Source organism: Cherax quadricarinatus, chromosome 89, assembly GCF_038502225.1.
Source record: "Cherax quadricarinatus isolate ZL_2023a chromosome 89, ASM3850222v1, whole genome shotgun sequence".
NCBI classification, from domain to species: domain Eukaryota; kingdom Metazoa; phylum Arthropoda; class Malacostraca; order Decapoda; family Parastacidae; genus Cherax; species Cherax quadricarinatus.
Window position 1 is genome coordinate 589555 of NC_091380.1, and position 17081 is coordinate 606635.

At 44.8% G+C, this 17081-nt stretch overlaps 1 protein-coding gene across 1 annotated transcript in view; it reads left to right on the forward strand.

The window, feature by feature from the left end:
• The first annotated feature begins 659 nt into the window (after positions 1-659).
• LOC128697190 (proline-rich protein 36) overlaps positions 660-17081 on the forward strand; it is a 51023-nt gene continuing 34601 nt past the window's right edge. Inside the window, exon 1 of the mRNA XM_053788742.2 lies at positions 660-2816. Within this exon, the coding sequence (XP_053644717.2) occupies positions 2742-2816 (75 nt within the window). The 5' untranslated portion in view covers positions 660-2741. The remainder of the gene's footprint in view (positions 2817-17081) is intronic.

Sequence of the window (17081 nt, forward strand, 5' to 3'; positions counted from 1 at the left end):
ACCGCTTCTCCCCTGATTGACAAAAATCAATCAGACGACTGAGGGTCAACTTCTAATAAGTAAAATGCGGTGAGGTGACACCGTAGACTCTTGTGAATATTGTCTGTTCTATCTTAGGTTGGGTTAGACTTCTGACATGAGCTATGACAGCTCTTAACCTGCGTTGTTATTACTGTTACATCAATGACGATAGGGGAACGACCTCAACTTTCTCCTTCCCCTGGTACTTCCTTACCCCTAACACTCCCCTAACCATCCCATAACCCTACAAAACACCTACCCTCCTACACTTCTTACAGCGCTGTATGACCCAGATGGATGTAGCGCATATGTTGAATATAATAATCACCGGGAAATGCTAAAAACTTCTACGGGTTATACAGTTTAGGGGAATTGTAGGCGATCGGGTTCTATCCCAGAAAAAAGGAATAGGTTCAATTCCTTGAATCAAGAGCCCCCTAACCGGCACCAAGCTTGAAAATTCTTGGCCTATAAATTAAAGGGTAGACTTGCGATTAGACCATTTTTCACTTATTGTCATTTTGGTTATTATTGACCTAGTTGTATGCTTTCTTTTATTGTTTTTGGAGGGAATAATGAAAGTAATACATATTTCTGTTTTTTTTTTTTTGCAGATGAGAAACAGTGGAGTAAGAATATTGTAGGTTTGAGTAGCCAGTTCTGCCATCACTAACTTGGTCAGCTGAGTTCTGCCATCACTAACTTGGTCAGCTGAGTTCACTAACTTAGCACTGATGCCTGTGCTGCAGGTGTTACAGTGTATTTCAGAGCTTCTTGAACTCGGCATGTGTGTCTGTGAGTGTGGAAAATGTCAGTTTCAGGAAAAACTTTGCTTCCGGCCACAGGAGTTGAAAAAAGGGAGCAAGTTTTGTCTTGAGGCTTAAACGCCATGGCTCAGACGTGCGTTATTAAGACCGACTGGTCGAAAGATGGTGCGAGAGACTCGTTAAGGGGAAAGAGACCTCCACTGTGTAGAGTTTCCCCAGAACGTGGCACACAGTCAGGTGGGGTTTGACCGTAGCCCAGCACAGGGGCGGCCATTGTCGTCTCGGTCCACCCGCTGGGAAGTTATCCCTCCCTGTTTATAAAGTGGACGTTGTTTTGCCCCTGCTTTCCTGCAAAAGCCTTTTATTTGGGCAGCATCTCTCTTGGTGCTCAAAATGTTCATTAGATACTGCCATGTCAACAGATTAGCATATATTTGATCATAATTCTCCAGTTTATGAGCACCAACGATATTGTTGGCTCAAATTCTATCACTCCAGTTTCAGTTAAATGACCCAGAATTTAGCGAAGTTACCCACCAGGTGAATCAGTGTCTTTGGTTGAGTTGCCAGAAGATAGCTTTGTCAGAGGATCACGTAAGTGGAGAAACAGTTATCGGTCTGGACTCCAACTTTCACTGCCTGTGCACGCTTATGGGTCGTCTTCAGTTCTGAAGACTAAAACCGCTCAAGATTTTATGTAAACTTTTTTAATACTATGTGAAGGCAAGCTAGATACCCTTAAAAATGTTTGTTGAGGAAGCTGGACACCTTGTGAAGCTCTACTGAATGAAGCTGGACACCCTCTGAGCTGTTTGTCGAGGCAGCTTTACACCTTACGGACGTTCCACTAAGGCAGGCTGTACATCTTAAGGACGTTCCACTAAGGCAGGCTATACATCTTAGGGACGTTCCACTAAGACAAGCCGGGCACCCAAACGCTTCACTAGGACCAGCTCACATACCTTTAGCCTTCCCATTAAGGTAAGCTGGACACTTAGGGTATTCCATTGAGTTAAAGTGGACACCTTGAGGCAAGCCGAACAAACTTCCACCAACACTTTAACTCTTGTGATTTTTTGTGCTTCCATTTACGAAGAGTGTATAACTTAATGTAAATATATATTTAACTGTAAATGAAATGAAAACTCAAGCGGCCTTCACCGATCTTTAAACGGTATTCCTCACCGACAGCCTTTACATTTATATATAACTCTAAGGAGAGCCTGTTTCAAAGTCTTGCTGACTAGTTGCTTGTAATAAGCAGTGAGAAGTTGTGTGTGCTTGCATTAATAGCATCAGAGGTGGAATACTCAGTGTGTAGTCAAGGGAAAAAATCTTTTAAGCATCCGATGTGCTGGTAAGGATTCTTGAAGTTTTTCTTTCGTCTCAGTATCAGATGTGGTGGTAAAAATGGAAGAATTCTTTGGGAGCATTTAGACTGTTCTGTTGTTTCTAGAAGGTAAGGAGCCCTGAACATTTGATAAAGATATTGTTTCTCACCGAATACACTGCCATAGACTTTGATAGGTGTGAGCAATAAGAAACAGTTACTGAAAGAGATAAGAAGTGAACTTAATCTTAGTGTTAAGTTACGCGAGTTGATTCGTTGAAATACGTAAAAAAAATGTGTTTATATTTTGGTATATGATCAGATTTTGAGAAAAAATAGAAGCTTACGTTAAAATGACATAGCTGGAAGACTTGATTTTACTTGGAGATCTCCTTACGAATTCTGTAAGTTGTCATACATACGCTTAAAAGATAAGTCCCCGTGCTGCTGAACCTTGAACACTGAACCTGAGGCACAAATTTTAGAAACCTGTGATATTCCACAAGGAGAGAGGCGACACAGGAAATATGGTAAATAACAGTGTCCAGCGTTTTCTAGGATGAAATCGTCCGGGTTTGCCACGAGGTATTGAAACCATCCTACGGTTTCATTAGAAGGGGAGGATGGACGTGGATTTGGGGTCCCTGCTAACCAGCTTGCTTTTACTGCTGCTGCTGATCGTCTTCGGGGGAAAGCAGGTGAGATTCCTTTTTACAAAAATATAAACTTATTGCGCAAATTTATCTAAATAAATCTGTGTGCACTCACCTACATGTGGTTGCAAGGGTCGAGTGTCTTCTAGTCCCACCCCTCTACTAGATGCTTGCCAGATTCATTCCCACTTTGTCTCATGGCCCCTGTCGCACCTTTTACAACTGTATGGAGTTAACCTGCACTTCATAACGATCATTCTACTTCCTTACCACTGTGAAACTGAAGAAACATTTCCTAACATCACTGTGTCTTATCCGTGACTATAACTTCAGCTATGTCCCCGAGTTTACATTTCTCATCTCTAAAAATAGTTTATCCCTGTCTACCTTGTCACTTCCTCTGATTCTTCTGTTAGATTCAGTTCAGTTAGATTCTCCTCACAGCTCATATCACTCAGTTCTGGAATTAGTCTCCCTATATATACTTCTGCGCTTTCTCCAGCCTCCTGGTCTTTAGCGTTCCTCGTCTTAATTCTTTTAACATCAGTTTTACAGGCTAAGCGTTGTTATCTTACCTCAGCGCATTTTCCTCCCCGGGATGCCACCCACAACAGTAGGCTAATTCCCAGCCTCGTGGTATTAACATGCCTATGCTAAGGTATTCCAAACTTAGTGGTCCTTATCATACTTGTTCTCAATACTTCCAAGGCTCGTGATAATAATTACATCTGTTCTACAGCCTACCAAGCCTATTAATAATAATAATAATATTTATTTACTACCAGTACATGATACAACTTATACAGACCATAAATAACAAAAAAGTCACAATACCGTGACTGGAACGATACACAAATAACCCGCACATAAAAGAGAGAACCTTACGACGACGTTTCGGTCCGACTTGGACCATTTACAAAGTCACACTAACCAGAAGTGGAGCAGGACGGCTATATATAGGCAGGAAGAGGTGGTGGTGGTAGTAGTAGTCGTCGGAATTATATACCATTCTTGTACTACTACTACTACCACCACTACCTCTTCCTGCCTATATATAGCCGTCCTGCTCCACTTCTGGTTAGTGTGACTTTGTAAATGGTCCAAGTCGGACCGAAACGTCGTCGTAAGCTTCTCTCTTTTATGTGCGGGTTATTTGTGTATACAGACCATAGCTGACATCAATGACATACTACTATATAGAAAGTCACTTGTTATGCTGAGCATTTCCCGCAAATTAGGTCAGTTTTGTCCCAGGATGTGACCCACACCAGTCCACTAACCCCCAGGATGTGACCCACACCAGTCCACTAACACCCAGGATGTGACCCACACCAGTCCACTAACACCCAGGATGTGACCCACTCCAGTCCACTAACACCCAGGATGTGACCCACACCAGTCCACTAACAGCCAGGATGTGACCCACACCAGTCCACTAACACCCAGGATGTGACCCACACCAGTCCACTAACACCCAGGATGTGACCCACACCAGTCCACTAACCCCCAGGATGTGACCCACACCAGTCCACTAACACCCAGGATGTGACCCACACCAGTCCACTAACCCCCAGGATGTGACCCACTCCAGTCCACTAACACCCAGGTACCCATTTTGAACAGGGACAGGGACAGCAGGTGTCTTATGGAAACACGTCTCTAATGTCTTCCAGCCGTACCGGAGAAGATTCGAACCCCTGACCTCAGTGTGTGAGATGAGTGCTCTAGCGATCTCAATACTTCCAAGCCTCGTGATCTTAAAGTCGAGTACAGTTTGCTCCACATCTCCAGGCAGGTCATTTCACTTCCTGACCAGCCTGAGGCCGATAAAGCATTTCCTGACATCTCTCCGGCTCATCTGTATCTTCCAGCTCTGTGTGTGTATATATGTGTATGTGTGTATAACTGTGAGCGTGTTAGGATGTGTGTACATGTAAACTAGCGTACGTACGTGTGTGCGTGAGTGTGTGTACGTCAGGACACAGTCAATATTCCGCTTAAAGATGAACTAACGTTCAGGGCCCGCTGGGCCCCATGATTTCCGCCAACACGTTCCAGTCAACTCGTTCCCATCAACTTGTTCCCATCAAAACATACCCATCAACTCGTTCCCATCAACTCGTTCCCATTAACACGTTCCCATTAACTCGTTCCCATCAACTTGTTCCCATCAACTCGTTCCCATTAACTCGTTCCCATTAACACGTTCCCATCAACTCGTTCCCGTCAACACGTTCCCATCAACTCGTTCCCATCACATTCACGCTAATACCTTCTACCACCATTACTACTACTACCACCACTACAACTACCACCATTACTATTACTACCCCATTTTACCACCAGTCCTACTACTACTACTACTACTACTACCAGTCCTACTGCTACTACTACTACTACTACCAGTCCTACTGCTACTACCAACACTACAACTACCACCTTTACTATTACTACCCCACTACTATCACCACCACCACCACTACTACTACTATTACTACTACTACCATCACTAGTACTACTACCACCACTACTACTACTACTACTACCACTCCAACTACTACCACCACTCCTACTACTACTATTAATACCACCATTACTACTACTACTACAATCACTAGTACTACTACCACCACTACTACTACTACCACTCCTACTACTACCACCACTCCTACTAGTACTACTATTAATACCACCATTACTACTACTACCACCACTCCTACTACTACTACCACCACCAGCATCACCGTGCTTCGAAATTTATATATTCTCTCCCATGCATGTAATTATTTACTTATAACTAGAAAAAAACATTCAGAAATAAAATATAACCAAATTGAAAATAAGAACGCCAAACAAGGACCCTTAAACTTATATTCTTTTCGTTGTCAAGTTTCTTATATTTAATAAATTATACAGTGCGAGTGATCTAGACGGCGCCGAGTCTTATTGATTTTAGTTTAGTCAGTGACTGGGCTCTAGCTAATTGATTTCTGGCTTCTCAACCTTACTAGGATCAATGTGGAGTTGATTTCTTGCTTGTCATTCCTTATTAGGATCAAAATAGTGATTTTTTTTGGCTTGGCAACCCATACTAGGATCAACTCTGATTGATCTCTGACTTACGTTCCCATACAAGCATTAAATCTGATTGATTTCTGGCTTACGTTCCCCTACTAGGATTAAATCTGATTGATCTCTGACTTACGTTCCCCTAGAAGGATCAAATCTGATTGATCTCTGACTTACGTTCCCCTACAAGGATCAAATCTGATTGATCTCTGACTTACGTTCCCCTACAAGGATCAAATCTGATTGATCTCTGGCTTATGTTCCCATACAAGGATTAAATCTGATTCTCTGACTTACGTTCCCCTACAAGGATCAAATCTGATTGCTCTCTGGCTTACGTTCCCCTACAAGGATTAAATCTGATTGATCTCTGGCTTACGTTCCCCTACAAGGATCAAATCTGATTGATCTTTGGCTTACGTTCCCCTACTAGGATCAAATCTGATTGATCTCTGGCTTACGTTTCCCTACTAGGATTAAATCTGATTGATTTCTGACTTACGTTCCCATACAAGGATTAAATCGGATTGATCTCTGGCTTACGTTCCCCTACAAGGATCAAATCTGATTGATCTTTGGCTTACGTTCCCCTACAAGGATTAAATCTGATTGATCTTTGGCTTACGTTCCCCTACAAGGATTAAATCTGATTGATCTTTGGCTTACGTTCCCCTACTAGGATCAAATCTGATTGATCTCTGGCTTACGTTTCTCTACTAGGATTAAATCTGATTGATTTCTGACTTACGTTCCCATACAAGGATTAAATCGGATTGATCTCTGGCTTACGTTCCCCTACAAGGATTACGCTTGATTGATTTATAACTGGCGTCCCCCCCCCCCGTACTAGGAACAAAGCTGATTACTTCCCATTTCCCTGAGTGTTACGACCCCCCCCCCCCACACCCCAGGTGGTATATCCGAGAACCCCTTTAAATTTCTTAAAGGATTCAGGAATTATGGGTTGCACACTGGTGCAGTGTACTCTAGTATTGGCCTGAATGACTGGTATATAATGACTGGTATATATTGGAGTTTCTCAGTGTCAGGTTATCTAGCGACGCATACGTAGTGTATATTTATTTTATATCATACAACATTGGCATACACCCACTACCATACACCCACTACCATACACCCACTACCATACACCGTCACCATACACCCACTACCATACACCGTCACCATACACCCACTACCATACACTCACTACCATGCACCGTCACCATACACCCACTACCATACACCCACTACCATACACCGTCACCATACACCCACTACCATACACCGTCACCATACACCCACTACCATACACCCACTACCATACACCCACTACCATACACCGTCACCATACACTCACTACCATACACCGTCACCATACACCCACTACCATACACCGTCACCATACACCCACTACCATACACCGTCACCATACACCCACTACCATACACCCACTACCATACACCCACTACCATACACCCACTACCATACACCCACTACCATACACCGCCACCATACGCCCACTACCATACACCGCCACCATACACCCACTACCATACACCGTTGCCATACACCCACTACCATACACCGTTACCATACACCCACTACCATACACCGTCACCATACACCCACTACCATACACCGTCACCATACACCCACTACCATACACCGTCACCATACACCCACTACCATACACCGTCACCATACACCCACTACCATACACCGTCACCATACACCCACTACCATACACCGTCACCATACACCCACTACCATACACCGTCACCATACACCCACTACCATACACCGTCACCATACACCCACTACCATACACCGTCACCATACACCCACTACCATACACCGTCACCATACACCCACTACCATACACCGTCACCATACACCCACTACCATACACCGTCACCATACACCCACTACCATACACCGTCACCATACACCGTAACCATACACCATAACCACCCACTACCATACACCGTCACCATACACCCACTACCATACACCGTCACCATACACCCACTACCATACACCGTCACCATACACCCACTACCATACACCGTCACCATACACCCACTACCATACACCGTCACCATACACCCACTACCATACACCGTCACCATACACCCACTACCATACACCGTCACCATACACCCACTACCATACACCGTCACCATACACCCACTACCATACACCGTCACCATACACCCACTACCATACACCGTCACCATACACCCACTACCATACACCGTCACCATACACCCACTACCATACACCGTCACCATACACCCACTACCATACACCGTCACCATACACCCACTACCATACACCGTCACCATACACCCACTACCATACACCGTCACCATACACCCACTACCATACGCCGTCACCATACACCCACTACCATACACCGTCACCATACACCCACTACCATACACCGTCACCATACACCCACTACCATACACCGTCACCATACACCCACTACCATACGCCGTCACCATACACCCACTACCATACACCGTCACCATACACCCACTACCAAACACCCACTACCATACACCGTCATCATACACCGTCACCATACACCCACTACCATACACCCACTACCATACACCGTCACCATACACCCACTACCATACACCGTCACCATACACCATCACCATACACCGTCACCATACACCCACTACCATACACCGTCACAATGCACCCACTACCATACACCGTCACCATACACCCACTACCATACACCGTCACCATACACCCACTACCATACACCGTCACCATACACCCACTACCATACACCGTCACAATACACCCACTACCATACACCCACTACCATACACCGTCACCATACACCCACTACCATACACCGTCACCATACACCCACTACCATACACCGTCACCATACACCCACTACCATACACCGTCACCATACACCCACTACCATACACCGTCACCATACACCCACTACCATACACCGTCACCATACACCCACTACCATACACCGTCACCATACACCCACTACCATACACCGTCACCATACACCCACTACCATACACCGTCACCATACACCCACTACCATACACCCACTACCATACACCGTCACCATACACCCACTACCATACACCGTCACCATACACCCACTACCATACACCGCCACTATACACCCACTACCATACACCCACTACCATACACCCACTACCATACACCGTCACCATACACCCACTACCATACACCGTCACCATACACCCACTACCATACACCGACACCATACACCCACTACACATACACCCACTACCATACACCGTCACCATACACCCACTACCATACACCGTCACCATACACCCACTACCATACACCGTCACCATACACCCACTACCATACACCGTCACCATACACCCACTACCATACACCGTCACCATACACCCACTACCATACACCGTCACCATACACCCACTACCATACACCGTCACCATACACCCACTACCATACACTCACTACCATGCACCGTCACCATACACCCACTACCATACACCGTCACCATATACCCACTACCATACACCGTCACCATACACCGCCACCATACACCGTTACCATACACCCACTACCATACACCGTCACCATACACCCACTACCATACACCGTCACCATACACTCACTACCATGCACCGTCACCATACACCCACCACCATACACAGTCACCATACACCGTCACCATACACCCACTACCATACACCGTCACCATACACTCACTACCATACACCGCCACCATACACCGTTACCATACACCCACTACCATACACCGTTACCATACACCCACTACCATACACCGTCACCATACACCCACTACCATACACCGTCACCATACACCGTCACCATACACTCACTACCATGCACCCACTACCATACACCGCCACCATACACCGTCACCATACACCGTCACCATACACCCACTACCATACACCGTCACCATACACTCACTACCATACACCGTCACCATACACCCACTACCATACACCGCCACCATACACCGTCACCATACACCCACTACCATACACCGTCACCATACACTCACTACCATGCACCGTCACCATACACCCACTACCATACACCGTCACCATACACCCACTACCATACACCGTCACCATATACCCACTACCATACACCGTCACCATACACCCACTACCATACACCGTCACCATACACCCACTACCATACACCGTCACCATACACTGTCACCATACACCCACTACCATACATCGTCACCATACACCCACTACCATACACCGTCACCATACACCATACACCGTCACCATACACCGTCACAATACACCCACTACCATACACCGTCACCAAACACCCACTACCATACACCGTCACCATACACCATAACCATACAGTCACCATACACCCACTACCATACACCGTCACCATACACCATCACCATACACTGTCACCATACACCCACTACCATACACCGTCACCATACACCATAACCATACACCATCACCATACACCGTCACCATACACCGTCACCATACACCATAACCATACACCATCACCATACACCGTCACCATACACCATCACCATACACCGTCACCATACACCGTCACCATACACCGTCACCATACACCATCACCATACACCGTCACCATACACCCACTACCATACACCGTCACCATACACCATAACCATACACCATCACCATACACCGTCACCATACACCATCACCATACACCGTCACCATACACCCACTACCATACACCGTCACCATACACCATAACCATACACCATCACCATACACCGTCACCATACACCGTCACCATACACCCACTACCATACACCGTCACCATACACCATCACCATACACCATCACCATACACCATCACCATACACCGTCACCATGCACCTGTGATGTTAACCTCTGTAATATAAAAAATAAGAACATAAAGGAAGAACACTGCAGCAGGCCTGCTGGCCTATAGAATTGGTCATCTGACGGAGGCCTTCCACTGGCTTACCCCTCCACCACTTCAAAAATTATGGTTATCATATGAGTATAACCAGTATGGTTATAATCACATAATAACCAAAAGCTCCAGCTGCAGGTCCTCATATAACTAAGACCCACGTCAGGAAGCACTTGTCCTGTTTCCTGACAAACTTTTGGTCAGGGGCTCTTGATTTAGGGAATTGGATCTGTGCTCCAGTTCCCCGAATTAAGCCTGAATGCCTTCCACATCCCCCCCCAGGTGCTGTATAATCCTACGGGTTTATCGCTTCCCCTTGATTATAATAATAACCGACAAACTTTACCTAACCTAGTTTGTATCTGTTACTGTCTACCTCTAGGCTATTTTCTTTCTCCAACACTTTTTCTCGTTTAGTGAACATCTCCCATCCTATTATTATTATTATAATCAAGGGGGAAGCGCTAAACCCGTAGGATTATACAGCGCTTGTGGGGGGGATATGTGGAAGGTATTCAGGCTTAATTCAGGAAACTGGAGCACAGATCCAATTCCCTGAATCAAGCGCCCCTTACCAGCGTCAAGGAGCCTTCCTTGAGGGGTCTCCCATCCTAGTCGTCATCAATGGCATAAATAACAGGGATGTTTACCCATTTATGAAAAGAGAAACGTGAAGAAAATTGTTTTCTGGACTCTCAGCACTACCATAAACTGTTGTATTTGTGGTGGTCGTCGCTCTGCGGGAAGGCAAAGGATGGGTAGTGTTTTTTTGCTCAATAGGGGGAATGATGTAGGCTTGATTCTCCGTCCTCAGATTGCTAGAAACTCTACTGGAGGTTACTAGTGACTGCGGTAGTGACAGCCGGAAGTATGCAACTCTTTACATGTTTTCGTGTAGGATTCTTCTCGTTATCTGATTTTTTTATTTTATTCTACACGATATTTATTGTGGGAACACCGACAGTGTTCAGCTACTTGGTATGATAGTTACACAGTGGGAACACCGACAGTGTTCAGCTACTTGGTATGATAGTTACACAGTGGGAACACCGACAGTGTTCAGCTACTTGGTATGATAGTTACACAGTGGGAACACCGGCAGTGTTCAGCTACTTGGTATGATAGTTACACAGTGGGAACACCGGCAGTGTTCTGCTACTTGGTATGATAGTTACACAGTGGGAACACCGACAGTGTTCAGCTACTTGGTATGATAGTCACACAGTGGGAACACCGACAGTGTTCTGCTACTTGGTATGATAGTTACACAGTGGGAACACCGACAGTGTTCAGCTACTTGGTATGATAGTTACACAGTGGGAACACCGACAGTGTTCTGCTACTTGGTATGATAGTTACACAGTGGGAACACCGACAGTGTTCAGCTACTTGGTATGATAGTTACACAGTGGGAACACCGACAGTGTTCAGCTACTTGGTATGATAGTTACACAGTGGGAACACCGAAAGTGTTCAGCTACTTGGTATGATAGTTACACAGTGGGAACACCGACAGTGTTCAGCTACTTGGTATGATAGTTACACAGTGGGAACACCGAAAGTGTTCAGCTACTTGGTATGATAGTTACACAGTGGGAACACCGACAGTGTTCTGCTACTTTGTATGATAGTTACACAGTGGGAACACCGACAGTGTTCAGCTACTTGGTATGATAGTTACACAGTGGGAACACCGACAGTGTTCTGCTACTTTGTATGATAGTTACACAGTGGGAACACCGACAGTGTTCTGCTACTTTGTATGATAGTTACACAGTGGGAACACCGACAGTGTTCTGCTACTTTGTATGATAGTTACACAGTGGGAACACCGACAGTGTTCAGCTACTTGGTATGATAGTTACACAGTGGGAACACCGACAGTGTTCTGCTACTTTGTATGATAGTTACACAGTGGGAACACCGACAGTGTTCTGCTACTTGGTATGATAGTTACACAGTGGGAACACCGACAGTGTTTTGCTACTTGGTATGATAGTTACACAGTGGGAACACCGGCAGTGTTCAGCTACTCAGTATGATAGTTACACAGTGGGAACACCGACAGTGTTCTGCTACTTTGTATGATAGTTACACAGTGGGAACACCGGCAGTGTTCAGCTACTCACTATGATAGTTACACAGTGGGAACACCGGCAGTGTTCTGCTACTTTGTATGATAGTCACACAGTGGGAACACCGGCAGTGTTCAGCTACTCAGTATGATAGTTACACAGTGGGAACACCGACAGTGTTCTGCTACTTGGTATGATAGTCACACAGTGGGAACACCGGCAGTGTTCAGCTACCTTGCTCTATGTGATACATAATAGGGACAAAAGCTATCTATGTTGCACTGCCATATATCATCATATACAATGGGTTTGTGTTGGTAACTGCTGACGGTGGTACACGCCTGACATAGTAAGTTTATTTAGGTACAGGCACACATAAATAGAGTTACATAAATTATTATATATAGCAGCATATGTGTAAATTACTTGGGATAACCCAAAAAAGTCAACGTTACTTATTTCCATTGGTAGGAGGTTGTGTTCCCACATGTAAAGTTGAAGGTTAAAACACTGGTGGTGGTTCGACCTGGTAGTACACTGATGGCTTTCTTCAGTACTATTATAGAATGTGTTTCCATTCCTATAATTTATTCTTTTTTTTCCTCTCTGTCCCTTTCCTGAGGTCGTGGCTTGTATCTGGGAAAGCTGCCACTCGCCACGGGGTGCTTACCTGACAGAACCAATCTCTTGCCATAAATGTTTGGGATATTTCCCTTTTCATCTAAATTTGCTGAGATTGCGAATGACATTGAAAGAATTACAAGTATGGATCACGAAATACAAACAAGATGGAAACTGAAGACTCAAATGATGTATAGAGACCTGAGGATGTATTTATCTTTGGATGATAAGAGAACAACGGAGTAACTCAGAAGGTGATGGAGAAAAAACGGTATACACTTCTAAGAACAGTTAGAGTATGGTGGGTGTGTCGAGTCTAGTAAATGTAGGTCAAGATGGGACACAGAAACAAGGGTTCAAAATTGGAAGTTGACGACTCCTATGAGTCAAAACGATGTTAGGAAGTATTTCTTCAGTCGTAGAGTGGTCAGGAAGTGGAGCAGCCTAGAGAGTGACCTAGTGGAGGCAGGAACCATACATAGTTTTAAGACGAGGTTTGATAAAGCTCATGGAGCAGGGAGAGAGAGGACCTAGTAGCAATCAGTAAAGAATCGGGGCCAGGAGCTATGAATCGACCCCTGCAACCACAAATAGGTGCACGCACACACACACACACACTGTGACCTAAATAACGTGTGTGGGAAAGTGACCTTGGAGAGACTCCTGGTTCAATACACTAGTCGCCACACCACGCTACTTCCCCCAACCTCTGCCTCCCCTCACTCATTCTTCCCTTGCTCTCCCTCCCCTCATTCTTCCGTTCCTCTTTCTCCCCCTCCGTCATTCTCCCTCCTCTCCTCTCCACTGCACCATCTGGGTGACACACGTCAGTGTCAGACTTACCTCAAGACTTCCCTTTTATTCCTTAATGTAAATAAGCAGCTAATTACATTTTTTCTGTTGTCTGCTTTTGTTATTGTGTTTGTAACGAGTTACAAGAACACTTCCCGTATTGTGTTTGTTTTTGCTGTTTGCAACAGAAGGTTGCAAAGGTACTGTCAGTGTTACTTTGTTGTGTTTGTAACAGTATGTTACAAGGACACTGTTTTTGTCTGAATGTAACAGCAGTTTACAAGGACAGAACAGGCTACAAGGACACTTTCCCAGGTGTGACTTTGTCCTCTTGTTGGGGTTTTGTTCTGAAGTTTCCTGATTTAAATTGTGGGTCACGGTGGATACTAATAAGCGTGTTGACGACCCCATCTTTATTTTACACACACACACACACTTTATGTATCTTTGTGTAAAGGAGGGAGAGAGTGAGAGGCTGAAGAAATTAGAAAGCTTCAGAAAGCTTTAGAAAGCTTTAGTTTTATAATAAAAGAAAGCTTGATATATCATCAGTATTCTGTTATACTGTTGTATATGATAGTGGGAACGTAAGCTATGTTTTTCTGTCATATTCCTTCAAACAGGATGATTTCTGTATAGCAGGAAGAGATGAGAGAGAGAGAGAGAGAGAGAGAGAGAGAGAGAGAGAGAGAGAGAGAGAGAGAGAGAGAGAGAGAGAGAGAGAGAGACAGACAGAGAGACAGAGAGACAGAGAGACAGAGAGACAGAGAAACACTTTTTGCAAACCTTTCCATTGCTCTTGTACTCCGCAGGTAAAAAAAAATCTAGTATTGTATTGGCAGCTGTTGTTTCTTAGTTTATAGTTTATAAGGCAGTGAGAGCAGTTGCATGTATAAAAGCAATAGTTGTGGTGGTTGATGAGGCCTGGTAACCCACTCCCAGGGAGGGAGGTCACGCTACGTGTAGCAGGGGGGAAGTTATTGGCAGGGGGGAAGAGGGGAAGGGGTTAGAGAGGGAAGGAGGTCAGAATTGGTGGATGAAAGGGAGGTTAGTTAGGTTAGGTAAGTTTTGTCAGGAAATAGGATAAGTGTTTCCTGACGTGGGTCTTAATCGTGTGATGACCCGAAGTGGGAACTTTAAGCCAACTGATGGAGGCCTTCTACTAATGTTTCAGGGAAAGAGAATGACTTGAAGGAGGCGGGAGGGCGGCCAGGATACATGGAGAGGGAGATGGAAGGAGGGGAAGATCAAAACAGATGTAAGAGAGGAAGATTGGAAGGAAGGAGGCGGAAAATTTAGCCTTGCTAACTCCCTCACTACAACACGCTACTGCCTCTTATTTTCACCAGAACTGTCGATTCCTTGACCTTATTATTTTTTTTAACCTGATCACGCAAACTGCACTAATTTGCTTATTCGTTCTAGTACGATATTATTGCAAGAAACTGAGTGGCAACCCTCGTAGCTCACTGGTCAGCGTGAAAGCGAAATCTCCTGGGATCAGTCTAGGAGAGGAGACATACGATAAATCTTGTGTTTTTTTAAAAATTCGCCGGTATTCTCCCAGCCCGGGCCTTTTCCAAGTGGTGGCCCGGGCCTTAGCTGTCTAGGGAGTGTCTGAGACCTAAATCTGCCATGGGAGGAGGCACAAGTACCCCCTCATCTCTGGGACCAACTGTCCCCAGGCCTAACTTCCCGTAGAGAGAAGCTAGGCCTCTATGGTCTAATAAATCTTGTAACATTTGTTGTCCCTGTTGCAAAACTCCTCGAAAGTGGCCACAGGTTGCACTTGTAGTTTCTGAAACCATACCGGGGAACCAATCAACCAACAGTATCATTATCAGAGACTAGGCTGTAATTACTTCTTAGAACCAAGCCCGGTGGTCTGGTGGCTATATGCTCCCGCTTCACACACGGAGGGTCCGGGTTCGATTCCCGGCGGGTGGAAACATTTCGATGTGTTTCCTTACACCTGTTGTCCTGTTCACCAAGCAACAAGTAGGTACCTGGGTGTTAGTCGACTGGTGTGGGTGGCATCCTGGGGGACAATATTCAAGGACAACAATGGAAATAAGACAGACTTTCTTGGGTTATCCTGGGTGGCTAACCCTCCGGGGTTAAAAATCCGAAGAAAACTTTATCTTATCTTGGAAACCAATCAACCAGCTGTATCATTATCAAAGACTAGGCTGTGATTACTTCTTAACAACCATCCTTGGGAACCAATCAAACAGCAGTATTACTTATCAGAGACTAGGCTGTAATTACTGCTCAGTCGATCAAGCTTCCACTAGTCCTTGTTATGAATGACCCACGAGGGTTTAGCGCTGTTTATTAATATAATACTAGACCAATATACACTTGACACATGTCAGTAAGATGAATGCAAGCAGGAGCCTTGTTAATCCAGTCCATCAATAAAACAGCAGCTCTTACACCAGATAGTTGATAGTATTTAATACCAGCTCTTACACCTGATAGTTGATAGTATTTAATACCAGCTCTTACACCTGATAGCTGATAGTATTTAATACCAGCTCTTACACCTGATAGTTGATAGTATTTAATACCAGCTCTTACACCTGATAGCTGATAGTATTTAATACCAGCTCTTACACCTGATAGCTGATAGTATTTAATACCAGCTCTTACACCAGATAGTTGATAGTATTTAATACCAGCTCTCACACCTGATAATTGATAGTATTTAATACCAGCTCTTACACCTGATAGTTGATAGTACTTAATACCAGCTCTTACACCTGATAGTATT